Below are 26478 nucleotides of genomic sequence, written 5' to 3' on the forward strand. Positions count from 1 at the left end.
CTTTAAAATGTGAAAAGTGACATTTTGATTTGGGAAACCCTGGGGTCTGCTATCAACCAACATACATAAAATAAGATTGCTAATGAGCTTTTACATAACTTGAACCTGGAAATTGTCAACATGTAGCAAATCTTTTAAACAAAAAGCAGATTCTTTTTTGAAAAGCTTTAACAGGTCCATTGTTTGTGGCAGGCACTTTGAACTTGGAAAAATGCCTGGTGGTAGTGAGTTGTTATTTTTTAATACATCTACATGCATAAATAAATTCAGAAATCTTCTCAGGGAATCTTGGCCACATGCTAAGAGAAGCGAGCGTTTGTTTTTAACAAGCAGGTTCTTTTCCAAACTGCCCCTGTACGTGGATTGCAGCAGGGCCTCTGGAATGGGATGACTTGTGGCCATTCCCATCCTGGTAGGAAAGACAAATGTGAAGCAGATTTATCTATTTATTTTGCCCTCAAGTGAAGTTACTCTTACATACAGGGAGAGAGTATTACTGCTTAGATGTGTTTCACTTCACATATTAATGTGCCTGAGTATGGTTATCCTCCAAAACATCAAGTTTTTTCTGTGTTCTTCGGTTCAGTTTCAATATTTAACAATGTGTTATCTTTACCTCCTGGCTGCTTGGAATATGCTCTTTGCTGCTAGGATTATATCCCTTTTTTATTATTGTTTTCTTAAGCAAGGCAAGGTTTTTAGAGGGAGGTAAGATCTTTTATTAAAACAAGTTTAAACTGTTGGACGATGAGGGAGGCAAAACAGGCCGGTAGTTCTTCTTTCTGCTGGCTTTTACGTGCCTGTTTCCTGAGGTTCTTGCAAATTGACTTTTCATTTTCACACAGATCCTGCCGAGGTGGCAACTGATAGAGAAGAGGATGTGTTGGCACGGCCATGCTGGTGGAGGGCTTCACACGGATCCAAAGGAAGGGGTAAAACTTGCTCAATTAATGTTGCTTTTTAAATAAAAAATATTGTCAGGTTCCCCAAAGAAACTAAACCTAAAAACTGAAGACCTCAAGCAACAATTTGTCCAAAATTCTCTTGGTAGATATATGAATATTGTAGTAGAGTAGATACTGTTTAATTGTCAGTGTAGACTTGGTAGCTCTTAAATCACCAAATGTTTGTAATAATGGTGTTGAAGGGCTTTATTTATTTTACTAAAAATACTTTTACTGTTTTACTGTTACACGCTCCTTTGAAATTGGCCTGTGTGAGATTCTTTTGATGGAAAATATGTTCTCTTGTAATTCACTGATTTGTTGATCTTGTGACTGATACTTCTCTGTGACTTGACAGACAGGATAGTAGAAATCAGCTCTTGGGTTCTTGCATCAGTTGGTAAAATCACACTTGAAATGGGAGGGGAGAAAGCAGTTAAACTGTGTGTATTTTTATGTGGAATTAGTGGTAATGCAGCTGGTATATTCTGGCTGTATTTCTGTTCAGGAAGCACATTAAATTAATGAAGGAGAAGCAGTATCTTTTATTAGACCAAATGATTACAATCAGAAAATGAGGCAAACTTTTGGTTAAAACAGGACAGTATCAACTGTGTGATTAAAATTGCCAAATCAAAGCTCTTGAGTTTACAGAACTTCCATCTTCTCATTTCCTGGGCACACTTATTTCTGATGCTTTGTATATTTGCAGAATCATTCTGTGTGAATGGTTATAACTTGTTCAAACTTGGGTGGGATCTTCCCTAAAATGAGTCAAGACCACATTGATGACAAACTGAACTTTCAGAATCCAGGTCTTTCAGGGCTGCTTTGCTGATTTAACTGTTCTGAGGGTATCTCTCCTACAGCCTCAATTGTAAAGAAATCAAAGAGTTAAATTTAAGATTTTCTTTCAAGTTTTCATCTGAGAATTGTTCCTTCATTGAATCCAAACCTGTTTGTGCTACGGGCAGAAATGAGGAGAGGTGTATGTTTTATAGTAAGAGGGAATTTCATAAGCTGAGGTGTAGCCAGCTTGTTTTAGCAAACATCTGTGATCTTTTCTGCATGAGGCACAGGGGGAAACAAAATAATTGGCCATCTCCAGTCAGTGGTACCACTGGCTCTGCATGTAACATTAACTTCAGACTCATTTTAAGACCCTCCTTGCAATAGGTGTCAGCTCTTTTCAGGGATTTTCTAGGTGAAACAGACTTCAAACCTAACTGACTCTGCTTCTCTGTTTCACGTATTTAGATTCCAGGGTTTTCCCTGGTCGGAAAGGAAATGGAAGGTTCTGTTTACCAAAACACAAGTAGCCTTAAGGGATGTTGGATGTTTCTTAATGCTGAAACTCGCTAGCAATATGTTATCCAAAAATTTTCATGCCAGATGATATTTTTTTCAGTTTGCTGGCACTGTAAAATTTCATTGGCATTCTCTCTTCAGCCACTACTTGCAGCTATTCCTGTATAAATCAATCCCTTAACTTCTTTATTCCAATAAATGCAACTATAACGTGGTTAATACAGGACATGGTCAGTTAAGTCTGTTGTCTAACTAAACAAATACCAGCTGTCCAGGAGAAAGCAGCAAGAGCCAGCTGTGGACGAGGTGAAGCGTGTGAAGAGTGGAAGAAAACAGGGTAACATTGGGTTTGCCAGGAATTTCTCAGCAAAACTGAAGGAAATACTCTGTTCCAAGTGCAGTTCCTGTATCTCATGTAGCATGCACTTGTATTCAGTGTGTAAAAATAAAAATACTGGCACCCCATTTACCACATTTTTTTCCTCCTAGGATTATACTTTTAGGAGAGCTGCAGGTGAGATACCTGTCAGCTCTATTACACCTCTCTCTGTTCCAGTTTTTTTTTGACAAACCAGCCTGTTCATTCTGACTTTGGGAGTGACATTTTAAATTGCCCCTTTTATAGCAGCTTCAGCAGGTACAGAACTGAATACTAAGGATGAACACAGAATGAAGGGCACATTACCTTCATCTCACATGTAACTGCTAGAGAAACTTAGACTTTTTTAAAATTCCAAAATAACTTGTGCTTACAGCAGTGGCTGCCGTGCTGAGTACTGAAATCAGTACTGGTCTTTACCAGCTTTGGGGGTGTTTTTGGTGGTGGTTGGGAGAATAACCTCGTGCAGGGGTAAAAAGCTTGTGCTGGTACAATAAAGAGGCTGATAGAGCTTCCTGAGGGTAGCTCCTGAGGCAGCACACAGGGAGCCAGAGCTGGGTCTTTCTTCATCAGCAGTGACAGCTTAAATGCAAGTCAAACTACCACTTTCTTGCATCCCTCTTCTAACAGCTCATCATCCTGGCGTAGGCTTTATCCACCAAGTGACAGGGTCAGCCCAATGAGTGCCTCGAAGTGCTCAATAACCATGGAGATTGTGAAGAGGAATGATGGCTTTCTTTTTTCCCCCCCTCTTTAGGTATTTTAGAAGGTTCAGAACCTGGATGGGATGGGTAGAGGGGACAGAAAGTTGGTCAATGGTCATTCTTTTCCAAATAATCTTCAGTATTGCATAATGTGTTTTAAAAACATGCTGCATTCAAAAAGAGGAAAAGGCTTTCCTTCTTTGCTCCCTGCTGTATTAGATTTATAATATTTTTCCTTCCATTCCTTGCATTTCTGTAGAAACAGACCTTGAAAGAAAATGTAAAACATTCTTGCCATTTAAAAGGAGGTAAAATAAATTAATCTCTTAACCTTTTTATGTACCTCAGAGAATCAAAAAAGGGCCTGAGTCCATTGAACAGATTGCTCATTTTAATTCTTAATGTTGCCACTTGCATATTTAAACAATTTTTAACTCATGTTTCAGTACAACAGTAACATTTATTTCATGGTAAACTTTGATGTAATATGTGTGCATTTTGCATCCTTTGATATTTCTTCTTGTTCCTTTGCAAGGCCTTTGGCAAATGAGTGGCTGCCTTCTGACTTTTTTCTAAATGGATTTACTTCTGTCACTGTTCAGAGCCATGAAAAAAGGAAATAGATTCCTTGTTTGCAGCCAATATATTTTGTTCCTTTTAATAGCTTTTCTGTGCAAAGTCTGCCTAGCCAATAGCAACATATAATTAGAACTCCTCTGATTGCACTTTTGTATCTTTTGTGTTAATGTGGTACCAATTTTTTTTAACTTCCTTTTAACCTGTAAGTGGTGATCAAAGATATTTTTCCATGTGTTTGAACTGCTTTTTATGCATATCCTTGGCTCAAATGGAAAGATTAATGTATATGCTGCAGCAGATAGCTCATCTCTCAAGTGGGTAGGACACAACAGAGACACCTTTGCATCCTCTCTCCACTTACAGATCTTCCATATATCCATTTTTTAAAAGTAATTTGAAATGTGCTTATCCTGTGTGATGTTCCAATACATTTGCAGCTGGTGACAAAATGCCTTGGTTTTGCTTGAAGCTGTGACTAGAAAAACTGAGATGAATTTCCCGGTGCTTTTAAAAGCTTACATTTATAGGATTGGCTTCCCTCGTTGCCTCAGTAATTTTGCCTTTTAGCAGACCTCTCCTTTACTGCTTATTCACCCCAGACCTTAACAGAGAATTTCTTTTCTAATTTGGTTTATCCTCAAACAGTAAGATTTATTATAATACTCCCTCTTTCTACTGACTTCTGTCATAAGAGTCATCTTTGAAAGGTGTGCACTAACTTTTTGTTTCCCTCCCTCCTCCCCACTACAAAATACTGCCTGAAATGGAGAGATTAGCTGTCCTTGCTGCCCTCTCTTCTGTCTTAGATAACCCTCGTGTCTTTCAAGTTAATCCCCAGTGTAGCCAACATGAGTTGTTGATACTTGTGCTCTGTGTTACTGCACATCCACTTGTTCTCCGTTAGGAAACGTGGTCTAGGCTGCAGATAATTTAGCTTGGGAGTTCAGTGGGATATATCAGAAGTGTCAGTGATAGACATCTGTCCAGCTGGAAAATATAACCTGCACTGTTGTAAAAAAATACAGCAACCAAACACAACAGCAACAGAAAAAGAATCCCAAACCAAAACTTTTAAATAAACCCAAACAGAAAAAGTAATGCTTTTCAAGATGTGTCTCTCGTTAACTGGATTGTGCTCTTACTTAGAGCACATGAGATTTGGAGGAGAACCTATTTTAAGAATTCAGTTAAAACTGATATAATCAGTTAAGCCAGCATGTAGCCATGTACATCTTCTGCCTTGTGAAGCCTGATAATCTAACATCAGGGAATGTTCTCCAAGCTATTAAGGTTTATTGTGGACCTTTCAGATTTCCTTCTTGCCTTAGTTTTTTTGTTAGTTTGGGGTGGTTTTTTTTGCTTTTCTCTCTTGTTGTTTCTAAGCTATTTTAAAACGTCTTCCAAAAAGGAAGTACCAAGCCATTGAATTTTGTACAGCAATCTTGAGGAGATAAAAAAGAAGGGTCAGTTTATTTGTTCTGTGAAGTATGTCAAGGTGGGGAGTTGTGGCTTTCTCTATGTTCCAGTTGCAGCCAGCCAAACTTGCACTCTGGAGAACATGGAACAGCTTTAACAGCATGTCATGGATATAAACCTAAAAACTTACAGCTTGAAATGTTAATAGCAGTCTTAGTCTCAGACATTGTCAAGTGTCTGTTTCCTATCAAAGAAAATACAGAAGTGATCCAAATGTATAAAATTCATTCTTACTTATACAGTTATTTTACTTCCCAAGGTCTCTTTATAAAGCAGTGCCTTTGTTTGCTCTTTCCAACAGCTGAAGGAGATCGATGCCAAGAAGATCATCCGGGCAATGCTGTCCTATGTGTGGCCCAAAGACAGGCCAGACCTACGGGCCAGGGTTGCCATATCCCTGGGCTTTCTGGCAAGTGCCAAGGTAAGAACAGACACCTCGTTGTAGTGTCACAGTTACTGTTCATCTGTACAAGGAATCATTTTCTTTTCTAGTGTTCAAGGGCTTTTACGCTCTTAAGATGTCTGGGTTTTGTACCAGGGGCATGTATCAGAAATAAGAGCTTGGATTTTGGAACAGGGTGTATCTGCAGGTAGTACACGTGTGCATGTTTAGGGAGATAATGATGACAACCAGAATTTTTATTTCCCTTGCTCCCATTAGTTTAGCCCAGGATTTTCCATTGCTGGTTAATTATTTACCTCAGAAATTACAGGAAATGGGAGTTAAAGGTTGTTCTCTTCTTGTGTGGTGCTGTCAGATAGGATTTCTTCAAGGCTCTGTGTCCATTCTCAACCCTGAACTTGAGCAATGTGGTGGTGCCTACTCACAGCTCTTGCTGTGCTGTGGAAAGGATTTGAGCTCCAGTCTGTTGATAATTTCTCTATGAGGTGACAGAGGAATTCATTGTTTCAGGGACTTCTCTGGTGTCCTAATATGAGAGAAGCTGTATAACTTTTTGTATTTAAGAACCTTGCTTTCATTCAAATGATTTTTCCTATAGTCTTTGATTGTGAAATGGAGGATTGCTCTTTACTTCATTGTGTAAAAGGATCTTCTATATTCTTACCTGCAACGAAATTAGTGTTTATTTGTTCTTTCAAAGAATTTAGCGTGCAAAAGTGTTCTTCAGATTAATGGGGGATATAATTCAAATCCTGTGCAAACCTTGTAGAAATAGTTCAGAAGAGCAAATGTTAACTTCCTTGTGCTTTAAAAAAAAAAAAATTTCATTGCAAAATACTGGGAGGAAGTTTTGTGAATTCCATTGAGACATACAGCTCAACTGGGTTGCTTTTAAGTACAGCAATTTTTACCAAACATAAAGCTAATATTAGCACTCAGCACCATTGCCATGATATGAAAAGAGAGAAGAGACAAATTTCAGCTGTGTAGGTGTTAAAAGAGTGCTTGGGAGAGAAATGTGCTCATTTATGTGAGCTGAAGAGGAATTGCTGGTCTACAGTGCTTTCTCAAGAGCTTTTTATCTTTCAGGTACTCGTGGGTACTGTCTCCAGTAGATATTTGGGTTGTGCTGCAGTTCAGGATGTTGCTGATAATGCAGGTGATGACATGCAGAATATGGCTGGACTGTGCAAGCGAGCTTCCCCCCCTTTTTGTGTGCCTGGGCAAAATATACAGCAATGCTTTCCACTGCATTTTAAAACTCTGGGGGAAGCTCTGCTCAAAATGCAGATGCCTTGAGGTTTTGTGATGTAGATCTACCAGGTAGATATGAAAATTATTCTAACTCACTTCCTTTTTAAAGACTCTTAATAGTAATGTTAATCATAATAATCTGAGGACAATATTTAAATGTGTGAAGTATTTTTTTCTTTTCTTCTCCCCACTTCTCTAGTCCCTAATTTGCAGTGTTATATGAATATGATGGAGAATGTGAATCCAGCCTCTAATCCTGCATGTGGCAGCACTGTACCTTGCCTTTAGGAAGTCTTATTAATGTTTCAAGCAGCTTTCTGGGATGTTAGAAAAACAAAATTGATGACCAGGATGCCTGACTCTTGCAAACAGCTCTGTATTTGGTGTAAAAAAGAGCTATTGTATTTCTACTGGGAGAGAGAGATGTTTTCCCCATCAGAAAAGCATTTAACTGCTCTTTGGGGAACTGACTGAGTGTTTGGATCTCTTAAGTGCTCTCTTAAGTTTCCCACTGCAGATTTGTACAAGGCAGCCCAGAAGCCCTGATGTCCTAAGCAGACTCCCAGAAGAAAAGCAGAAAACCTGTTGAGTTTTGCCCAAGTTTTAGGAGATGCTTGTTAAAGCAGAAGTGTTTTGTGAGAATGTTTGCTTTGGCAAACAAGGATTTCATTGGAAAAACACACAGCAGGCTCTCTATGGGAAATACGTATTATAACTGGCAGGCGTGAAAAATTTCATGGCTGTCTCCTAGCTATCCTTTGCTACTGTTCTTTGTTTTGTTCTGTCATTACAAAGCTGTGTTGGATAACTGCAAATTAAGGAGTTTCCCCTCATCTCAAGAACTGTGCTCACTCTTCCTTTGTGGGAAGAACTTTTCTTGAATTGCTTCATACTTTACATATACTAAGTGTGTGTCATTGTGACATAACCGATGTGCAGTAGTTTATTCCAGAGCTGTAGTAAGTCTGTCATATCTTTGAGCCCTGAATATCTGCTTCTCTTCCAGAGCAAACAAAGGTCACTTTGTCCTGGAGAAAATTAAGTACAAAGTAGTTTACCTGTATCTTTCCTGGACCATGTGTAATTCTGTGTGGTTTCCTCATTATCCCATTTGGGAACCCTTTGTTCTAGCTGCTTGTGAGGTTAATTACAATGTACTCCACAGACCACACAAGCTGTTTGTTAAAGTTTTCCTGCTATATGATTGTGTCAGCACAGGAACACCAGCATGTTTTTCTCCTCACTGCAGACCTGGCCTGATTTCTTTGTACACTATGGAACAAAGGGAATTCTGTCTGAAGGATTTACATCCTTATTGTGGATTTTGTCTGAAGGCCCCTCCTTCTGAGGGGGTTTGCCCAGAGAACTGTATGGTCATGATGGCTGCTACAAGTCACCTTCCCCCAAAAGAAACACTTCTGTAAGACTTTTGGCCAGCTTCTTCTGAGTTTGACAAAAAAATTTCAGGTTTTATACCTCTGAATTTACAAAGTTAGGTTTCCAGTTAAAATACAGAGGCTGTAGGGTGGCTTCAGTTTTATTCTGTGAAAACTCCAAGGAATCACAGAGGACAGATAGGTTATGAAATTCTCAGCCCTAGGGGATAAATATAAGGAACACACACCCAGTTTTTGGTCACTTACCCACAAAACAGCTGGAGATCATTTCTCCTTGTCCTGCTTGAGAAATAATTTGTCTCTTTAAATCTTCCAGTTCAGTAAAATTCACTTTCAAAACAAAAGCCAGTTTGTGTGCAGATACTGAAGAGCCTGCAGTTACAATCTGTCTTGACTCCTTTTGTGGGGCCCAGTTGCCTGTCATTGAACAAATTATTGTGATTTTTGGTTCCTTTTTGTCTCCACATAACTGCCAGTGGTATTGTGAGCCTTCAAAGCGAGCTGTTAGTATGGCTTTTTATGACAGGATGGAGTCTGCTCTGGGGCTAGTAAGGTCTTTTCTTCCTTGCAAGATTTGTTGTATTATTATGGCACACTTTAAATTTTTACCTTAAATATTTATAGCCCATCTAGACGTGTGTACACGATCTGAAAGATGCAAGAGGAAGGCAGGTGAGAGGAGTACCCAGAGCATTATCTGTGTTTTCAGACACATAGATCAGCGTGCTCAGGTTCTGCATATCTGGTTTTTCTTTTTCCATGTTCTCCCCACATTTTTTGGCTTCTCTATTGGTGTATGTATAGCAAATGCTTCCTTACTTTTCTCTTTCTTCCCTTTTTCTTCTGTGGCACAAGGAAAAATGTGCTCAGGCTTCTGAGGAGCTGGATTAAATACATGAATATGACAAAATCACTTGTCACCTCTGTCAGCCTGGAATGGGTTTTGGCCTCCTGGTCAGAGACCAGGCATGTGTTATTCATGAGCCGAAGAATTCTTTCAGACTCTCTGCATTTCTACTGACTGCTAATTCCCTAAGTTTCAGAGCAGGAATGGTTTGGCTAAGGAGGCAGGACACAAGGGTTGAATTGCAAATTCCGCCTGCATGCAAAGATAACGACATCTATCTGATCACTGAAGCATGTACCTGTGATCATGGTGTTTGAGCTCTTTCTGGGGGCTCAGATGGAGTTAGATAATTGCAATAAACCTTTTGAAATCGTTGGCTTTTCGAGGAGTTTCAGGTGAAAAGTATTTAAAATCGGTTTGGGTTTTTTTCTTACTGGAAAAAGTGTAGTTCAGGTCATCATTAAATTTGAAGAAGGCATGAAGCCAGGTGCTTCTTCCCTCATCTGGACCACATTTTGGAGCTTCTTTAGCAGTCTTGCCTCCACAAGGGATGGGGATTTCTGTGTGTAGCTCCACAAATGGAGCTGTTGGATGTGTATGTTTACATTGGTCTGGAGATAAATTCAGTCATCTTCATGCCAACGTTTCTCAGTGAATTATTGGCAAAAGAACAGTTCACTGTGGACTAGTTTTATCTTGTTGGGGCTCAGCCTGTCATTAATCCATCATCTTTATTAAACAAAAAATGCTGGGAAGAGCAAAATGAAAGATAAGGCTGTTTGCCTTACAAGTGATGTAGTCCCACGGGGGAATAAAGATGATGTTGCACTGTCAGCTTAAAACAGTGCAGTCATTAAAAAAAAAGTTTAAACTCATTTAATCATGATTCATTCCAGGGCAACCTGCTGTTAAATGTGAGCAATTGAGTTGGGATGACTTCATGGGTGCTGTGTTTGCTTTCCAATAAATCCAGGCAAGGATAAGCTATTAATTCAAACCCAGAAATAGAAAATGTACAAATTCATATTAAAAGAGTCTTTTTAATGGGAATTGTTATCAAGCTTTCAGGCATTAGGCAGAGGAGGGAAGCCTGTATAGATATATTGTGTAAGACAATTGTGTTTCATGGTAGATTTTCATGGTCTACCAAGGTGTGCTTAAAGCTTTTTGTTCTGTGCCAGCAAATATGACGAGAGAACTGAATTTATGCAGAAGGGTGAAATTTTGTTTCCATTACTATGAGCGTGATCTCATTGATTTAACAAATTGAGTAGGAAAGGCCTGTTTCTAGTAATGGCCTCTCATCTCTTGCTATAAACTTTGTAAGATTAACTCTTTTCTTTTTAAATTACTGGAAAGCAGACTGTCTTGATTGCTAATGAAATGCAATACCATGCTGCCTTGTTCTTATTCAAGCTTTACCCTCAAGGAGTCAGAACAACTATAACCTAAGACCAGGCTTTAAATTTCATTTAAAACTCTATTGGGAAGAATTATATTGATGTAAAAGAAGACATTTCTGCAAAATTGTAGGCTGTTACCAGTTAAATTAATTGTGAGTGGAGAACAGCAATTTAAAGAATCCATCTCTCTTTCTTTAAATGGACTTTAAATATATCTGTAGTTCTATTTCAAAACTACCTGTAGTGTAGCACAGTCGAGTGAGAAATAAAATCCCTGCAGAGAGATTTGTGAGAATCTGCAGCAAATCAAGACCATCTGCATTACAATATTCTTATTTTCCCCTGAGAGGTCTCTCCCAGGAAAACCTGCACTTTGTCATGTTGGTTGTCACTGGAACACACATGGCAGTAGATTCATCTTTTTTAAGAACAAAATGCCACCCCAAAATCGAGTTTCAGTAACTCTGAAGGCAAAGTGGGGTTGTTTGGTTGTACTGGGGAAGGGAGAGGGATTTGAGATTTCCACAATTCCCATCTGTTAAAAGGGGAGCTGTGGCTGAGGGACTCTCAGGCTGCGCTGGACAAGTTCCAGAGGAATGTGTTTGAAGTAGGACCTGATCTTCAGCTGTTTTCTCAGTCACTAACAAACCAGCACTAACCTCACCCAGGTGCCTTCAGATCTCATGTATCTCCTCTCAGGAGTTATTTAAATTAGGCTGTGTTGAGAATTTTGAGGTGTTTTTTATAATGTATTTCACAGGGGAGACATGGGAGAAGAGGAGAAAATGGATCCCTTCCTCATTTGCATTTAAATCTTTAGCCTAAAACACTGTCTGAAAAAATTCACAGCACAGATTCAAAAAATTAATTTACATTTCTCTCTTTAAATCTATAGTTTACAAAAATATTTTCAAAGCTCCAATTACTCTGCTTGGTGAAGTTCGTACCTTCCACTATTTGCCATAATTTGTAAAACTGGGAATATTGGATATTGGGACAGTCATTAGAATTTCTGGAAGTCTGTCTTCCCCCTTGAATTTGAACTTAAGAATGAATTTACCACTTTTTGCTCTCAAAATCTAGTTTTATCCAGTTAATTTACAGTTTTTTCCCTGGGCTTTCAGCTCTGACAGATGTCCCTAAATACAATTGAGATCTAAGTGGGTATCCAAAACATTTGGTGGTGAGAGCTGAAATATCTGTATCAATCTGGTTTCTGTTTTTTGTTTCTTCTCATGTGCAATAATTTGTCATCTACCCACAAGTTTTTTCCAAATTCTTTAAAAAAATGAGGCCAACTTTAAGCAAAGTCAACTCGCTGTGAAGTATTTTAACATCTGCTGTGAATGTAACATTATAGGTCATCACATATTTGTTCAACTGCTAAAAAAGTTGTGTCCATATTTTCAAATCTTAACAGTTAAGAGCAGTTTGAATTAAGAAATTCTATTAATTATATGAAGTTTGTCTGTAAATTGCCTTCCTTGTTGGTATAAATGAGCAATGTAACAAAGGCACATTAACAAGACTTAGGAATGTTATGTTTTCTGTAAGATTTTCGGTATTTTCTTGTGCTACGCTTGTGCAAATAAAAAACTGCTGAAGTTGGTGTGTTTACATCTCCATTTGTTTGGGGTTTCTCATCCTGAGGGGCCACCACTGTTAGAGGAGATGGATCTGGGGTTTGCTGCTCTTAGAGGAGTGTGCAGTGACCCACTGGGTGGTAGGTGGTGGATGTGACTTTTTTGTTTGAAAACTCGTATTTTTAAAGTCCATTTGTAGTGTCTTGTAGACTATAAAGTCTTTTGTGCTGTTGTGCCAAACCCCAGGGTTAATAGATACCAAGTTAAAGTTTAGAGTGATGTTGTAAATGGGAAGCATTATTTAAATTTTAGGGGAGTATTAACAGAGACAAAGGAGGGGTCAGCTTATTTTCTTTGACTTCCCAGGAGCTTTGGTTTAATCCATCCCAGTGATGCCGTGTTAGCCATGTGTGGGTGAGGGGTTTCCTGTGTAACAGTGCTGCTTCACACTGAATATTGTCAGCATCACAAAGAGCAAGCAGCTCCAAATGAGGACATAATTTAGTAGCACTGTGTGTGTCATGCAGTGGCTGCTGCTTGATTCATTTCCTGGACTCTCATGCTGTCCTGAGAGCTCAGCCTCACTTCCAGGGCCTTTGCAGTGTGCAGTTTGTTGAGGATAGAAATCCGTATTTAAGAGGAGACATATTTAATCCATATTTAAAATGAGAGAGACAAAGTAACCCTGCAGTCCCAGCAGCGAAGATTTAATAGTGGAGAACATTGTGCTTGAAATAAGGAGCCAACTCACCTGCACTAAGTACTTAAGGACTAAATATAACACTAGAGCAATCTCAGAAAAAATAGTATGCTCCATAGAAGGCATAAATAGTTGTTTTAATGCAAGTGGTCTAATTGGTGTGCTCCTGCTTTCAGGCCATGAATATACTGGTTCCCTTCATGTTTAAATATGCAGTGGACAACCTCAACCAGGTGTCTGGGAACGTGCTCAACCTCGGCGATGCCCCAAGCACTGTGGCTACCCTGGCAACTGCTGTTCTCGTGGGCTGTGAGTGTATTCCCAAACTGGGGATGGGAGTTAAGGGTCTGCAGTGAGGGAGGGGCTCAGCAGAGCTCCTGACCATTGCACTGCTGAGCATCACAGCTGGTTGTGAATCACAGAATTATGGAGTGGTTTGGGCTGGAAGGGACCTCAAAGGTCATCCATGGGCAGGGACACCTTCCACTCTCCCAGGGAGCTCCAAGCCCCGTCCAGCCTGGCCTTGGACACTGCCAGGGATCCAGGTGCAACCACAGCTTCTCTGGGCACCCTGTGCCAGGGCCTGCCCACCCTCCCAGGGAACAATTCCTTCCCAATCTCCCATCCATCCCTGCCCCTCTGGCAGTGGGAAGCCATTCCCTGTGTCCCGTCCCTCCATCCCTTGTCCCAAGTCCCTGTCCAGCTCTCCTGGAGCCCCTTTAGGCACTGGAAGGGGCTCTAAGGTTTGCCTGGAGCCTTCTCTTCTCCAGGTGAACACCCCCAGCTCTCCCAGCCTGTCCCCAGAGCAGAGGGGCTCCAGCCCTCAGTGTTGTAACTATTTCACAGTTACTGTGTTGATGTCTCTTCCCAATATTCTCTGACCTTGCTTCTGGTATTCCAATTAAAAAATGAAATAATGCTTATAGAAATTATTCTTGATTATAAATCCTGCCCTTTCTTATAACCAGCTGCAAAAGAAACTGATTTAAATGCATGCACAATGGTTTATAAATGAAAAATTGCATAAAGCTTGGGCCAATTAAGTATAAATTACCTTTGAACTAAAATTGTTGAAAATATATAAAGAATGAGTCTAGTGTAATTTCATGCATGAGGGGAAGTTGAAAATATAATTATTTTCATTTTGTAAACTTTTTCATCCCTTTTTAGATGGTATCTCAAGAGCTGGGGCAGCGTTATTTAATGAAGCGAGAAATGCAGTATTTGGGAAAGTAGCTCAAAATTCAATCAGGAGGATAGCCAAGAATGTTTTCCTGCACCTTCACAACCTCGATCTGGCCTTCCATCTAAGCAGGCAAACAGGAGCACTGTCAAAAACCATTGACAGAGGCACAAGGGGCATCAGTTTTGTTCTTAGTGCTTTGGTGTTTAATCTGGGACCTACAATGTTTGAAGTGGCTCTGGTCAGTGGAATTCTGGTAAGTGTGGTTTAGTCATCGTTGGAATTGTCTCACTTAGGAGTAATGCTCTTACCAAAGTCTACAGAGTATTAATAACAATAATTGAATTTACAGGGTGAAAGCAACTACTGTAAAAGAGAGCAATCCCTAATTTTCAAATATCAGTTGCTTTAAATCAGCTTACTTGAAATTATTTGGACATTTAAAACCTCTCTTCAGCCAGTTGTATTCATGTGGACAGTTTCTAATGTTTTTCTTCAGAATTGTGGGAGAAATGAAATTAGAAAAGTAAACTGTGTCAAATGTAGTATGGAAACAGAATATAAATGTCCAGGAATGTTGTTGTTTAGTGTATTCAGGGTAGAGAAGGGAGTGATTATTGGCTCTTTCCTGAATACTGATCTGAACTTATCCAGAACTTAAAAGTGAACATTAGCTTTTGGAAAATAGGCTGCTTCTGGCAAGTTTTAAGCTTAATACTCTGAAATTTGAACTTCTATAAAATAAATCACACTTCCTGTCTTTGAAGTCAGGATCTGTGGGTATTATTTGGGTGCAGAAATCTAAATCTTGATTACGTATCTTAGACTAAATTAAAAACAAGAACCTTGTTTTGTTTATTGGCCTTTTTAGAAGGACTTAAGTTTGAATGGAACAGTGAAATGCCTGTTGATGTTGGGTTACATTTTCTAAGCAGTGGAAGTTGCAGACCAGGCTGGCTGTCAGCCAACCCTCCTTAGGGCTCTCCTCTCCTGATGTGCCCTGAAATACAGAAAACTCTTCCTAAGTTGTTTTGCGAGGCCATTTATTTCTTCTTCCACAGTCTTCGGCTTTCTTTCAAAATCCACTCAAAAAGCATGGAAACAAATGCTTATTTGTGAAAACGGCATAAGCATCAGCAGCATTTATGTTTTATAATGTGAAAAATAACTTTGTAGTATTATACACACCAGCTCTTGGTTATTGCCTCCAATCTTTTTATCTAAATCCTTCTTGCTGCTTTCTTTTTGAGTTTAAGCCTTTATTTAGCCTTAAGCTGTTCAGAGCAGGGATTGTGTTGGGAAGGACCATCATTTCTTGTCTTAAAATTAGGATAGCTTAGCTGGAGACAACGGCAAAATTTTGAAAATGATGATGATCATTCTTTTTTTTCCATTTGATTTTAAATCTTCCAGTATTACAAATGCGGTGCTGAGTTTGCTTTGGTCACTCTGGGGACGCTGGGAGCCTATGCAGCATTCACGATAGGAATTACACAGTGGAGGTAAGGCAGGCCCTGCCCTCACATTCATCAGGGTGCTCTGATGCCTCAGCTTGAACTCGTGACTGGATCAAACCTTCCTTTCCCAGGACTAAGTTTCGGATAGAAATGAACAAAGCTGATAACGATGCCGGTAACGCTGCCATTGACTCGCTCCTGAATTATGAGACTGTGAAGGTAAGGCCAGTCTTTACTACCAGGCTCTTTGTCTTGCTTCTGTCAGCCTTAGGGAAGTGAGTCATAAGATTCATCTTTTATAGGACTGCATATTTGGAAAAATAGCGTATTTTTAAGCATTATTCATTTGAAGAGTACTGCGTGGCATTGACAGAGTAGCAGGAAGGTTGTTAGGGGGGCTGAAAAAATCTCTTTGCTAATAAAGAGTGAGAAGTTTCTTTCATGGCTGAATCACCTTGACCATCAATTTCTGCAAAGAGTAAACTTGGTCTTGAAGAGGAGGTTTTGGTTGGATATTGGGGAAAGGTTCCTCACCCAGAGGGTAGTGGGGCACTGAGCAGGCTCCCAGGGAATGGGCACGACCCCAAGGCTGCCAGAGCTCCAGGAGTGTTTGGACAATGCTCTCAGGCACAGGGTGGGACTGTTGGGGTGTCCTGGGCAGGAGTTAGACTTGGATGATCCTTGTGGGTCCCTTCCAACTCGGGATATTCTGTGATTTCTTTCCTTTAGTCCCTAGAACTGTTGGAGAGGAGCTGTGTGTGTCAGTGCACGTAGTCTGTTCATACTGGATTTTATAGCCACTTAAACAGTCTAACATCCTTGACACTGTCACATTTACCATTTGTGTTTGTTTTGTAGTATTTCAATAATGAAAAATACGAAGCCCAACGGTATGATGAGTTCCTGAAGATCTATGAAAAAGCCTCCCTGAAGACTACCTCTACTTTAGCTCTCCTCAACTTTGGCCAGAGCGCTATATTTAGCGTCGGTTTAACAGCCATCATGGTGCTCGCCAGCCAGGGCATTCTTGCAGGTAACTCATCTGTCTGTAAGCCTAAAATGAGTGTCCTTTACCTCAGTCATCCACAGCAGAGGTGTTAGTTTTAATTAACTGAGGGTTGATGTGATAGTTCATTTTGAGAGGTTTTGCTTGAGAGTTTCTTGCTTAGGTTTTGTCTATTTCTACCTCTTGGAGTATTATTAATTCCATTATCTCTCTCTCTCTCGATGACTCTCTCAATCATACTATGATTTTATCAAAAACATTTTAAAAGTTTAGCAGTTAAAGAAAGATCCCAAGAAAATGTCACTTCAGGAAGTTTTTCTTGAAGGTTTTTGAAAGGCACTTCTATAATACAAATATTTCTGTGGATCTTCTCCCAAGATCCTTTCTTTTTGCCGTTCTCCCTTCCCATGTTGGCAAGACTCAGTGTGTATATATACCCCTGTGCTTTGTCTCCAGTAGTTTTTTACCAATAATTCACTTTCCTTACATTAATAACGGCACATTATTAAAAGAATTGCTTCTCTATGCTCTATACTTGTCTAATTTACTACATAAAGTAAAGCCTGCTTGATTAGGAAGACACAGTACAAGCTTCAAATACAGTATTGGGATAAAGCTCTGCTAAAGCAAGGTGGTTTTAGAGTAAAAATAATGATGCTTTAAAGACTGTTAACATCCAGAAGTGTTTGAAGGGCAGACCTTTATACCATGTGCTCTTTCTTGCATCTGCTTTGCCCTTTTTAAAGATGCCAGGGCAGGGAAGGGTTACACTGAACAGATCAGTCAGTAGGTGCAGTTTATGGCTGTTCTTAGGAAGATTTAGAATAGCTTTAAGCAGGATGGTCGAAATATGGCTTTAAATCATCTTTCTGGGCCTGTTTCAGCTGAACTGACCTGGCACTTACCTTTAGCTGGTGTGTCATCCTGAGTTTTCCCTTGATCAGCCTGTTTGATACTGAGCTGCCCAGAGGTTCTCAGTGTGTTTTAGCAGCTCTGTGGTATATACAGCATGAAAGCTCTCTCTTGATCATGACAAATTCTATCATTTGGATTTGTCTGTAATTGTACTTAAGATTGTCTTTCCTGATTTGTGCTTCCATATATTATTTCCTCCCCTTTTAACTTCCTTAGGCCTCTCTGTGGATTTTACAGCTGTACAATCTGATGTTGTATATGCTGCTTGCCTTATTTGCCAGTGCTATTGTATCTTTTAAAAAGTGAAATCCACAGAAACATTGCCATTAGTTTCAGGCACACCTGTATAAAATCTGGGAGTGGGTTCTGGGGTTTCGTTTGCTATTTAAACATCTGGGTTTAGAAATGGGATAAAAGAAATTAGACTTGATTGACTTGATCATTTCTTTTAAGTCTTTTGGTGCATCCTAACAAGACAACCCTTCAAGTCTCCTTATTCTCTCACACCCCTTTTGTCTTAAGGCAGCCTTTCTGTTGGAGATCTGGTAATGGTGAATGGATTGCTGTTCCAGCTTTCTCTGCCCCTAAACTTCCTGGGAACAGTGTACAGAGAGACAAGACAAGCTCTTATAGACATGAATACCTTGTTTACACTTCTCAGTGTAGATACCAAAATTAAAGTAAGTAGTAGCTTATTTTCCTGAAGTATCTGGGTATTTAATAGGGCTGTTTGTGGCAATGCCATCATTTCACCCTGTCCTAATCTTCCAGGTTTAATTTTTATTCACAAAAGAGTTGTGTATAAGATTGCTGTTCTGCCTCTTCTTTAAGTGCAGTTACTGCAATAGCAGTTGATTTTTTTTGTTGTTGCAGAGAAGCAAAAATTCCTTCACTGAAGCTGTGTTGGTGTTGAGATTTTTTTATTTAAGTATTCATGCCTCGTGGTTGAATTTTTATTGGTAATTAATGATGCAGACTATATTGCGAAAGAAGTTATGAGGCTGACTGTTTACAGCAGGAATTTTTACCTCCTTTGGGGAAAAGGAAGAGCAAACCAATGTCACTTGTGCAGCAAATTATGATTATTTTCCACATATCTGAGCTGGAGTGTCTGTTTGCCTTTTTCTGAGGTGGGAAAGGGACTGTTCAGCTTGTTGAAGTGTTGGAGATGTCTGCTGCCCAGAAGTTAAAGTGGAGCTCTTCTTTTTATAGGACAAAGAGCTGGCTCCACCCCTGCAGATCACCCCCCAGACTGCTTCCATCGCCTTTGACAATGTGCATTTTGAATACCTAGAGGGGCAGAAAGTCCTTGCTGGAGTGTCCTTTGAAGTCCCTGCAGGAAAGAAAGTGGCCATTGTAGGAGGTAGTGGGTCAGGGTGGGTAAATGGACTAAATATGCCAATCAATGCAGAATTTAGTTTCTTAAATGTGGTGCTGCTTGTGTTTGCTTTTTATTATTTCTGTTTGTACATCAATTCCGATTGGAGATTGTAAATGGCAAACCAGGATGTAACATTAACTTCAATTCTTTTCAATTCCAGGAAAAGTACCATCGTGAGGTTATTATTTCGTTTCTATGAACCTCAGAAAGGAAATATTTATGTTGCTGGACAGAACATCCAAGATGTCAGTTTGGAAAGTCTGAGAAAGGCAATAGGAGTTGTGCCTCAGGTATTCCATGTTTCCTTCTCCCCAGATAGTCCATTGTAACAGTAAATCTCAGTATCTGGCACTGTGGTTCAGTGAAGGCCAGTCCTAAAGCAGTGGTGTTTCATGGTGACTTTCAAAGGAACTAGACTTTTTTCCCCCCCAGGAAATATTAGGTTTTTATATGCATCATCATATAGATCCAATTTTGAAATGTGTTTAAGCCTCCCCATGAGAAACTGCCTGCAGCTTTAAGTGATTTAGCTTTATAGTTGATTACCACCCTTAATGAGTTAGCACACTGGTGAAAGTGCACATGACATACATATTTAGGACACAAAATATATTAATCCCTTTTTTGGGGAAAGAAATTTCCCGAAACACTTTTACCTTCAGGCTTTGTAAAGAAAAATATAAGCCGTTCTGTATTGATTGTTTCACGGGCTGGGGACAGTTTTGAAGCTGTTGTTCATGGTTTCTTATTTAAAATGTGCTTCCCACAAATGCAGGATGCTGTTCTCTTCCATAACACCATCTACTACAACCTGCTCTATGGCAAAACAGGGGCCACAGCAGAGGAGGTGTATGCAGTGGCCAGGCTGGCAGGGATCCACGAGGCCATCCTGAGGATGCCCAATGGCTACAACACCCAGGTCGGGGAGCGAGGACTCAAGCTCTCAGGTTGGCTCACAGCTTTTGTATCCCTTTTGCTGCCTCAAAGTTCCGTGCAGAGTTTAGTCCTCAGGCTTGCTTTTAGCTTATTTAGCTTGTAGCACGGAATCATTAAGGTTGGAGAAGATCTCCAAGATCAAGTCCAACTTTAGCCTAAATCCCACCATGCCCACTAAACCACATCACCAAGTGCCACGTCCACCCCTTTTTGGAACACTTCCAGGGATGGTGATTCCACCACTGTCCTGGGCAGTCTGTTCCAGTGCATGACCTTTCAGTGAAGAAATCCTTCCTATCATCCAACCTGAACTTCCCCTGGCCCAGCCTGAGGCCGTTCCCTCTCCTCCTGTCCCTGTTCCCTGGGAGCAGAGCCCGACCCCCCTGGCTGCCCCCTCCTGTCAGGGAATTGTGCAGAGCCACAAGGTCCCCCCTGAGCCTCCTTTGCTCCAGGCTGAGCCCCTTTCCCAGCTCCCTCAGCTGCTCCTCATAGGATTTAAATTCCAGACCCTTCCCCAGCTCCATGTCCCTTCTCTGGACACCCTCCAGCACCTCAATGTCCTTGTAGAGAGGAGCCCAAAATACCTACCTATAAAGGCTAAATATTAATATGAAGGTCTGCAGTTTAAGGCAGCTGTAGTCTGCAAGATATTCAAAGGAATGTATTTTCAGGGATAGTGTTAAATGAGATTATAAGTGAGGCTGGAGGTGCATCTAAGTAAAAATTATTTTTCTCATGATCTTTTTGGGTAGTGGACTAGAATTGGGAACTTTATGTGTGCTTTGGGCCCTCTCATGCAGGAGCAGAGGGATGCAGTGGGTGCAGAGAGGTCCTGCCTGTTGCAGAGACAGCTCTGAGGGGTGGTTCTTTCTCTGCAGCTGCTGCAGTAAGGAGTCCTGGTCCCTTTGAAACAGGGGATGGGAGGATACAGCCTGTACCCAGAATGTGTCTGCAGGAGAAAGTGTACACGGTGCAGAATGGGATTATGGAGAAACTTAGAAGGGAAATAAAATATGTGAAGCACAGATCTGGGTGAGGGAATAGAAGGTGCTAAATAGGTACTGGCAGAACTGAACTGAAGAGAATCGTGCTAACAATGAAAGATTTGTCTTGTGCTGCCTGTCTCCCCACACTCATAATTGCTAGAAAGAGGATTTGACTGACAATAGGTTTGAAATGTCTTGGTGTTTATAGAAGAATATAATGGTTTCAGTTGGAGGGAACCTTCTGAAAATCATCTAGACCAACCCTTCTGCTGTGAGCAGGGGCATCTTTCACTAGATCAGGTTGCTCGAAGCCTTAACCTTATGTTGAGGTTTAGATTGGATTTTAGGAAAAATTTCTTCACCCAAATGTTTGACCAGGCTGCTCAGGGCAGTGGTGGAGTCCTCAGGCCTGCAGGGATTTAACAGCTGTGTGGATGTGGCACTTGGGGACATGGGTTAGTGGTGGCCTTGGCAGTGCTGGGGGAACAGTTGGACTCCATGGTTTTGTGGGGCTTTTCCAGCCCGAATGATTCCATGTCCCTTTTCGAAGTCTGGACCAATGTGTGGGGTTATATTGAGTTTCCCTCTGCCCTCGAGACTCCTGTAACGGAGCCTTTCTGAAAATGGGTTCTGCCTTTCCTCCATCCTTCAGTTTGTGCTGCCACTGGGATGGTCAGAAGCACCCACCGGCCAGTGCTTCCACAAAGGTGGTGTTTAGAAAGGGAAGGGAGTTGTGTTTTCCTGCTTTGTTTGTATTTAAAGAAGGAAGAGTATGTAAAATACTCAGGAGAAAGACAGTGGAATTCTTTTGAGCTCTGAGTGGGCATCCTCCACTGAAATAAAAGCTTCAGTTTCCTCTTTTCAACAATTAGATGAATATTGACAAATACCAGTAGTAGATAAGCTTCAGGAATGTGTGGAGCCAAGGTACAGGAGTCTCAGGCCAATGCTCTCAGAAATGGTGTCATTGTTCAAAGAATTGGAGATATCAAATGGAAAGCTCTGAGTTCCTTCAGTTGCTCTGTAAGAAAGTTACTGCTAATTGGAATCTATAGTTTTCTCAATAGTAGGTTGGCTCCCTAAATTCTTACAAAGATTAATGTCAGAATCAGTTTGTTGGGCTTTTTTTGGTTGGGTGAGGCTTCTTTAAGTCTAAGGAGAACACAAAGTCCTGATTTGTTCTGTTATTTTGTGGCAGAAATAGGGGGAGTAAAAGCTGTGTGAATTGAAGTGGTTCTCTTTAAAATCCAGGGGTTTATGTGCACGGTGGAAAAACAAGGTTTTAGCTGTAATGATGCAGCTAAATGCAGCTTTACCAATTTAAATGGTGAAGTAGAATTTCGTGCAGTTCTCACTGTTCTCAAGGATTGATTCATCAAGAATAAAGAATGAAAAACAAGTTGTTTGGGTTATTCCAAGTAGAACCCACATCAGCGTTGGCTGATAGATGTGTAATAGGCAGAGCTGCAACAGCCCCAAATCCCTGACTTTGTGAATGGAACAGTTACTGTGCTGCTGCCCTGAATGTGAATGGGGAACAACATGAGACAAATGGATCTGCTGCAAATATAAAGGATGTGGTTACAGAAATCTGTCTTTCAAACATGGATATTGTCAAGCTGTGAGTTTTGAAGATGCTGTGTAGGGGAGGGAGGGAGAGAACACTAAAATAGACTGAGTAAATCGTACAGTTCTAATTGCTACTGAGTTCTGCCAAGGACAGTTTAAAATGTGAACTGCAGCATTACCACCAGCCTTTTAAATGGTTTGTGAAAGCATGTTGCCTCCTGATAGCAATGGAACTTTAACAAGAATATAATGGTATTAAATGGAATGTTTTGAAGTCTTGAGTAAAACAAAGGAGGACAAGTGCACAAATGTGACGTGTTTGCGTCGCGTACCAAATGTTTAGCAGATTTTAAGTTCTCAAGTGCACCTGTTTTCCTGTCTGTAAAAGTTGCCCTGAGTTATTCTTGAGTAGATGTTGGCTGTAAGAATTGTTAAGGAAGGAAACTAGTCTGAAACTGGGTTATATCAGAAACCACCAGGCTGTAGATTGCAGGCTGAAGGTGGTTTTCAGTACCATATTAACTGTTCTTGAGTGAAATTTGCCATTATGGGGTGGGAAGTTGGATGAATATCAAGGAGAGGCCTGAAAGACACAATGTGTGAGCAAAATGCCTGAAATCCAATACAGCAGGCATGGACAGAGCACTGGTGAGAGCAAACGAGATTTGTGAGTGCAGAGTTGCTGGATGGGGCAGAGCTTAGGCCAGGAAAATGGGCTCCTACTGCCAGGTGTACAGAGTGAGGAACTGTACAGCGTTGTTACTCACCTCTGTGAGACTCTTGCCTTGGAGCAGATACAAAATAGTTCTCTGTCCTTTTCCAAAAGGATGAGCAATCGTGAATCACTAAATTTACCAGGGAGCAGGAACTTGTGTGCTATCTTATGTAACATGTCAGACATTTGTCAGCAGTAACTACGATGTCTATTAGAAAAAGGAAATAAACCAAGAACCAACCCTCAAAAATCATGTCCTGCTGTTGAATTTAGACTATCACAATTGTAACTTAATCTTGTTTCTTTTCTTTCCTCTTTCCCCCTCATCCAGGAGGAGAAAAGCAAAGAGTTGCAATTGCTAGAGCAATTTTAAAGGAGCCACATATTTTTCTCTATGATGAAGCCACATCATCTTTAGATTCAATTACAGAAGAGGTAAATTGGGATAAAAAATTCCAAAATTTAAGTGGTGCAATGATGTCTGATTCTGATGCTTTTCCATGTTCTTTTCCTCTGAGAAAGAATTCTGTTCAAGTGTTTTCTCAGCGTTATTAAGAGATGCTGTGTGTAAGCTGTTGTCCTTAAGAGCAGAGCAGAGATGCTCAGTCCATCTACCTGGAGGGAGACAGTGAGGGATATCAGCTGTCTCTGGGCTATTTTCTGTTTCCACTCTGGAAGTCCCATTCACCTTGACACATTCATCCCTTGAAACTGGTGCAAATACCTCAGGTGGCCATGAAGTGTGAAGCTTTCCAATCCACTTTAGAAGGTGTTTAGATGCAATCCAGCATCCATCAAAACAGCTTTCTAAATATTTGGGACATAATGCAGGACAAAACCCCCCCTTGTTCGTTGTGCAGCAGATGCAGATGAGGTAGGTGTGACCTGCAGTGCTGGTATTCATTTGTGTTCATTCCACAGGAAGGGCTGTGACATGGATGTGGTGACACTGTGACAGGAACTGCATCAGGCTTCATAACAACATCTTTGCTTAAGCACAAAACTCTCAGCACCAGCAGTAATTTCCCAAGCTAATGTCATCAAAAATGAGCTAAGCTACAGCTCTGTTCACTTATGCAGATTATTGAGTGAATTTATTGACCTGTAATCACTAAATTACTTTCATTTTCCAGATGCAAAGCATCCAGAATATGAGCTATACATCCATATAGCACAGCACTGAAATGTAGCACAGCTTCCTCATGGACCAGAAATGTCCACATCACACTCAGTTCTTGGATTCTTCCTCTCTTGTTTTGCTGTATCTATGCCAGAGTTATAAGCAAAGCTGAAAGTTTTGAAATGCACATGGACGACAGCAATGAAAATGAGGCTTTTCCACAAGAGTATGCCTGGGAATGGAAATGTTTTGTGACAAAAATTTTCAGGGAAATAAAGTGGACACTTCACGTAGGGTAGTGAGGGCACAAATTCCCAGTCAGTGCTCCTTGCAGAGGGATGTGGTTTGGAAGATGGCATAGAGCTCACAAAGGAAACACTGGATAGATAGATAGATAGATAGATAATTCCCAGAATTGCTCTTTGTTCCACATTGGCATAATACTGAGAGGGATTTTTTTCTTTAACTTTCATTGGAAAGCATTATTATTACCACCATGAGGAGTTCTTATTTTCAGATGCTTTTACTGCTGTTTGCTGCTTGTGCAGCATGGCTCCGTGGGGAAGTTTTCCCTGAAATGAAGTGACACTTCTCTTCCTTTGTCCCTGGGGATAGCTGTGTTTTTCTGTGAATACAAGCTTTTTTTCAGTTTGAGGCTTTGTAAAACCACAGATATTTCATGTTTGGAACTCTTCTGTTTCTCCTGTACGTACTCATGGCTGTTTGTTATTGGGAAGCTGTAGCAGTACCAGAGATGTTTCTCAAAACTTATTTACAGTAATTTGCATATTTCCAGCAGCATTTTATTTCTCCTCATCCCACTCAGGAGCGTGTAAGAGTCTGTGTCTATTCCAATCTTGCAGAACATTCTCAAAGCCATGAGGGAAATGGTGAAGCACCGGACGTCGATTTTCATTGCCCACAGGTTGTCCACAGTGGTGGATGCAGATGAGATCATCGTGCTGGATCAGGTGAGGGCTCACCTGGTGCTGTGTGACTTTCACATCACAGCAGGGGTTGGTTTAGGGACTCTGTGTGTCCAGTTTGAGTTATTACACACCCACCAAGCTGCTGGAAATTTTTTGTTTAGAAATAAACCACGTTTGAAAATTCCAGCCCAAACTTGGCCTGTGTGACTCTCTTGTACATTGTTATTTTTATGCCTTACTGTTGCATGTTTTTAATCTAATTTTTTGCCTGTTTCTGTCAGATGAAGTTTTCTAATGTGTTCCCCCAATTTAGGCTTCACTCTCATGGCTCAGTGAGTGTCTGTTTTTCACATACATCCATTTTTTCCTCTCAGTGGAAAGAGAGAGGACAGCATGTTCTGTTTCTGTGCAGATACGATTGCAGGATTGTTCAACCTAATTATGTTAAAAATCTGAGCACCATTCTCTGTTGTACCTGTAGAAAAGTGTGATTATTCCCTTTCTGTAGGCTTCTCTTCTAAGAAAAAACCAACACGTTTCAACATTTGGTTCCCTAATGTCAGTGTTGAGCTGTTACCTCACACTCATCCAAAGTCCAGTTTTTTCTTTATTACCCATATCTGGCAAGAGATTTAAAATAAACAAATGTCCTTATCATAACGTCATAATTATTCTTTCAACTGATAATTCTGAAAGTACAGTGCTCTAATCTGCTGATAATAGATGTTAAATTTATCTCTGCATTCATTTTTATCAGTTGCTATTTATAAGCTTGTGCTCATAGGTGTATTTAGGGACTTAAAATACACATCTAAAAGCAAATAAATTATTCTTACACTACATTCAATGATTTCATGGACAACTAGAACAATATCTTATGAAATGGTGACATTTGCTACACAAAACTCAGCTTTATATGAATCTCAGGATGAAGTAGTGGAATAAATCACTTGCAATGCTCCATGGAGTTTTTATTTGGTTTTGATCTGCTTTGTTTTTTCAGCTTTTGCTGAACAATCCTTTCCTAAGGTGTATCCTTTCTACAAGTGCACGTTAAAACATCTCGCAAGCATTTTGTAACGTGTCACAAGGCAATCAGCAGCTTTTTGTTTTCCATGCAAGTTTTCACAGCTTCCTAAGAGTGTGTTTTGTGTTGTAGTGTAACTGTTAAATTAAAAATAAAAGCACAGCCTCGAACTGTGAAGGAGCCAGGGTGCTCCCTTTTCCTGAAGGATGGGCTTGAGGGTGAGGGAGGCAGCGCATCCCCGCCGGTGCCCGCCGGCTTCCCGAGGCAGCGCTGACGT

At 40.5% G+C, this 26478-nt stretch overlaps 1 protein-coding gene across 1 annotated transcript in view; it reads left to right on the plus strand.

Annotated features, from left to right (window-relative positions):
• The window catches only part of ABCB7 (ATP binding cassette subfamily B member 7), a 36172-nt gene that overhangs the window by 7431 nt on the left and 2263 nt on the right, over positions 1-26478 (plus strand). The window contains exons 3-15 of the mRNA XM_048319097.1: positions 846-932; positions 5692-5811; positions 13154-13286; positions 14148-14416; positions 15574-15662; positions 15749-15836; positions 16476-16650; positions 18061-18218; positions 18751-18914; positions 19080-19209; positions 19695-19866; positions 23457-23560; positions 25109-25216. Of these exons, the coding sequence (XP_048175054.1) occupies positions 846-932; positions 5692-5811; positions 13154-13286; positions 14148-14416; positions 15574-15662; positions 15749-15836; positions 16476-16650; positions 18061-18218; positions 18751-18914; positions 19080-19209; positions 19695-19866; positions 23457-23560; positions 25109-25216 (1797 nt within the window). The remainder of the gene's footprint in view (positions 1-845; positions 933-5691; positions 5812-13153; positions 13287-14147; positions 14417-15573; positions 15663-15748; positions 15837-16475; positions 16651-18060; positions 18219-18750; positions 18915-19079; positions 19210-19694; positions 19867-23456; positions 23561-25108; positions 25217-26478) is intronic.

This window comes from Corvus hawaiiensis, chromosome 14 (assembly GCF_020740725.1).
Source record: "Corvus hawaiiensis isolate bCorHaw1 chromosome 14, bCorHaw1.pri.cur, whole genome shotgun sequence".
NCBI classification, from domain to species: domain Eukaryota; kingdom Metazoa; phylum Chordata; class Aves; order Passeriformes; family Corvidae; genus Corvus; species Corvus hawaiiensis.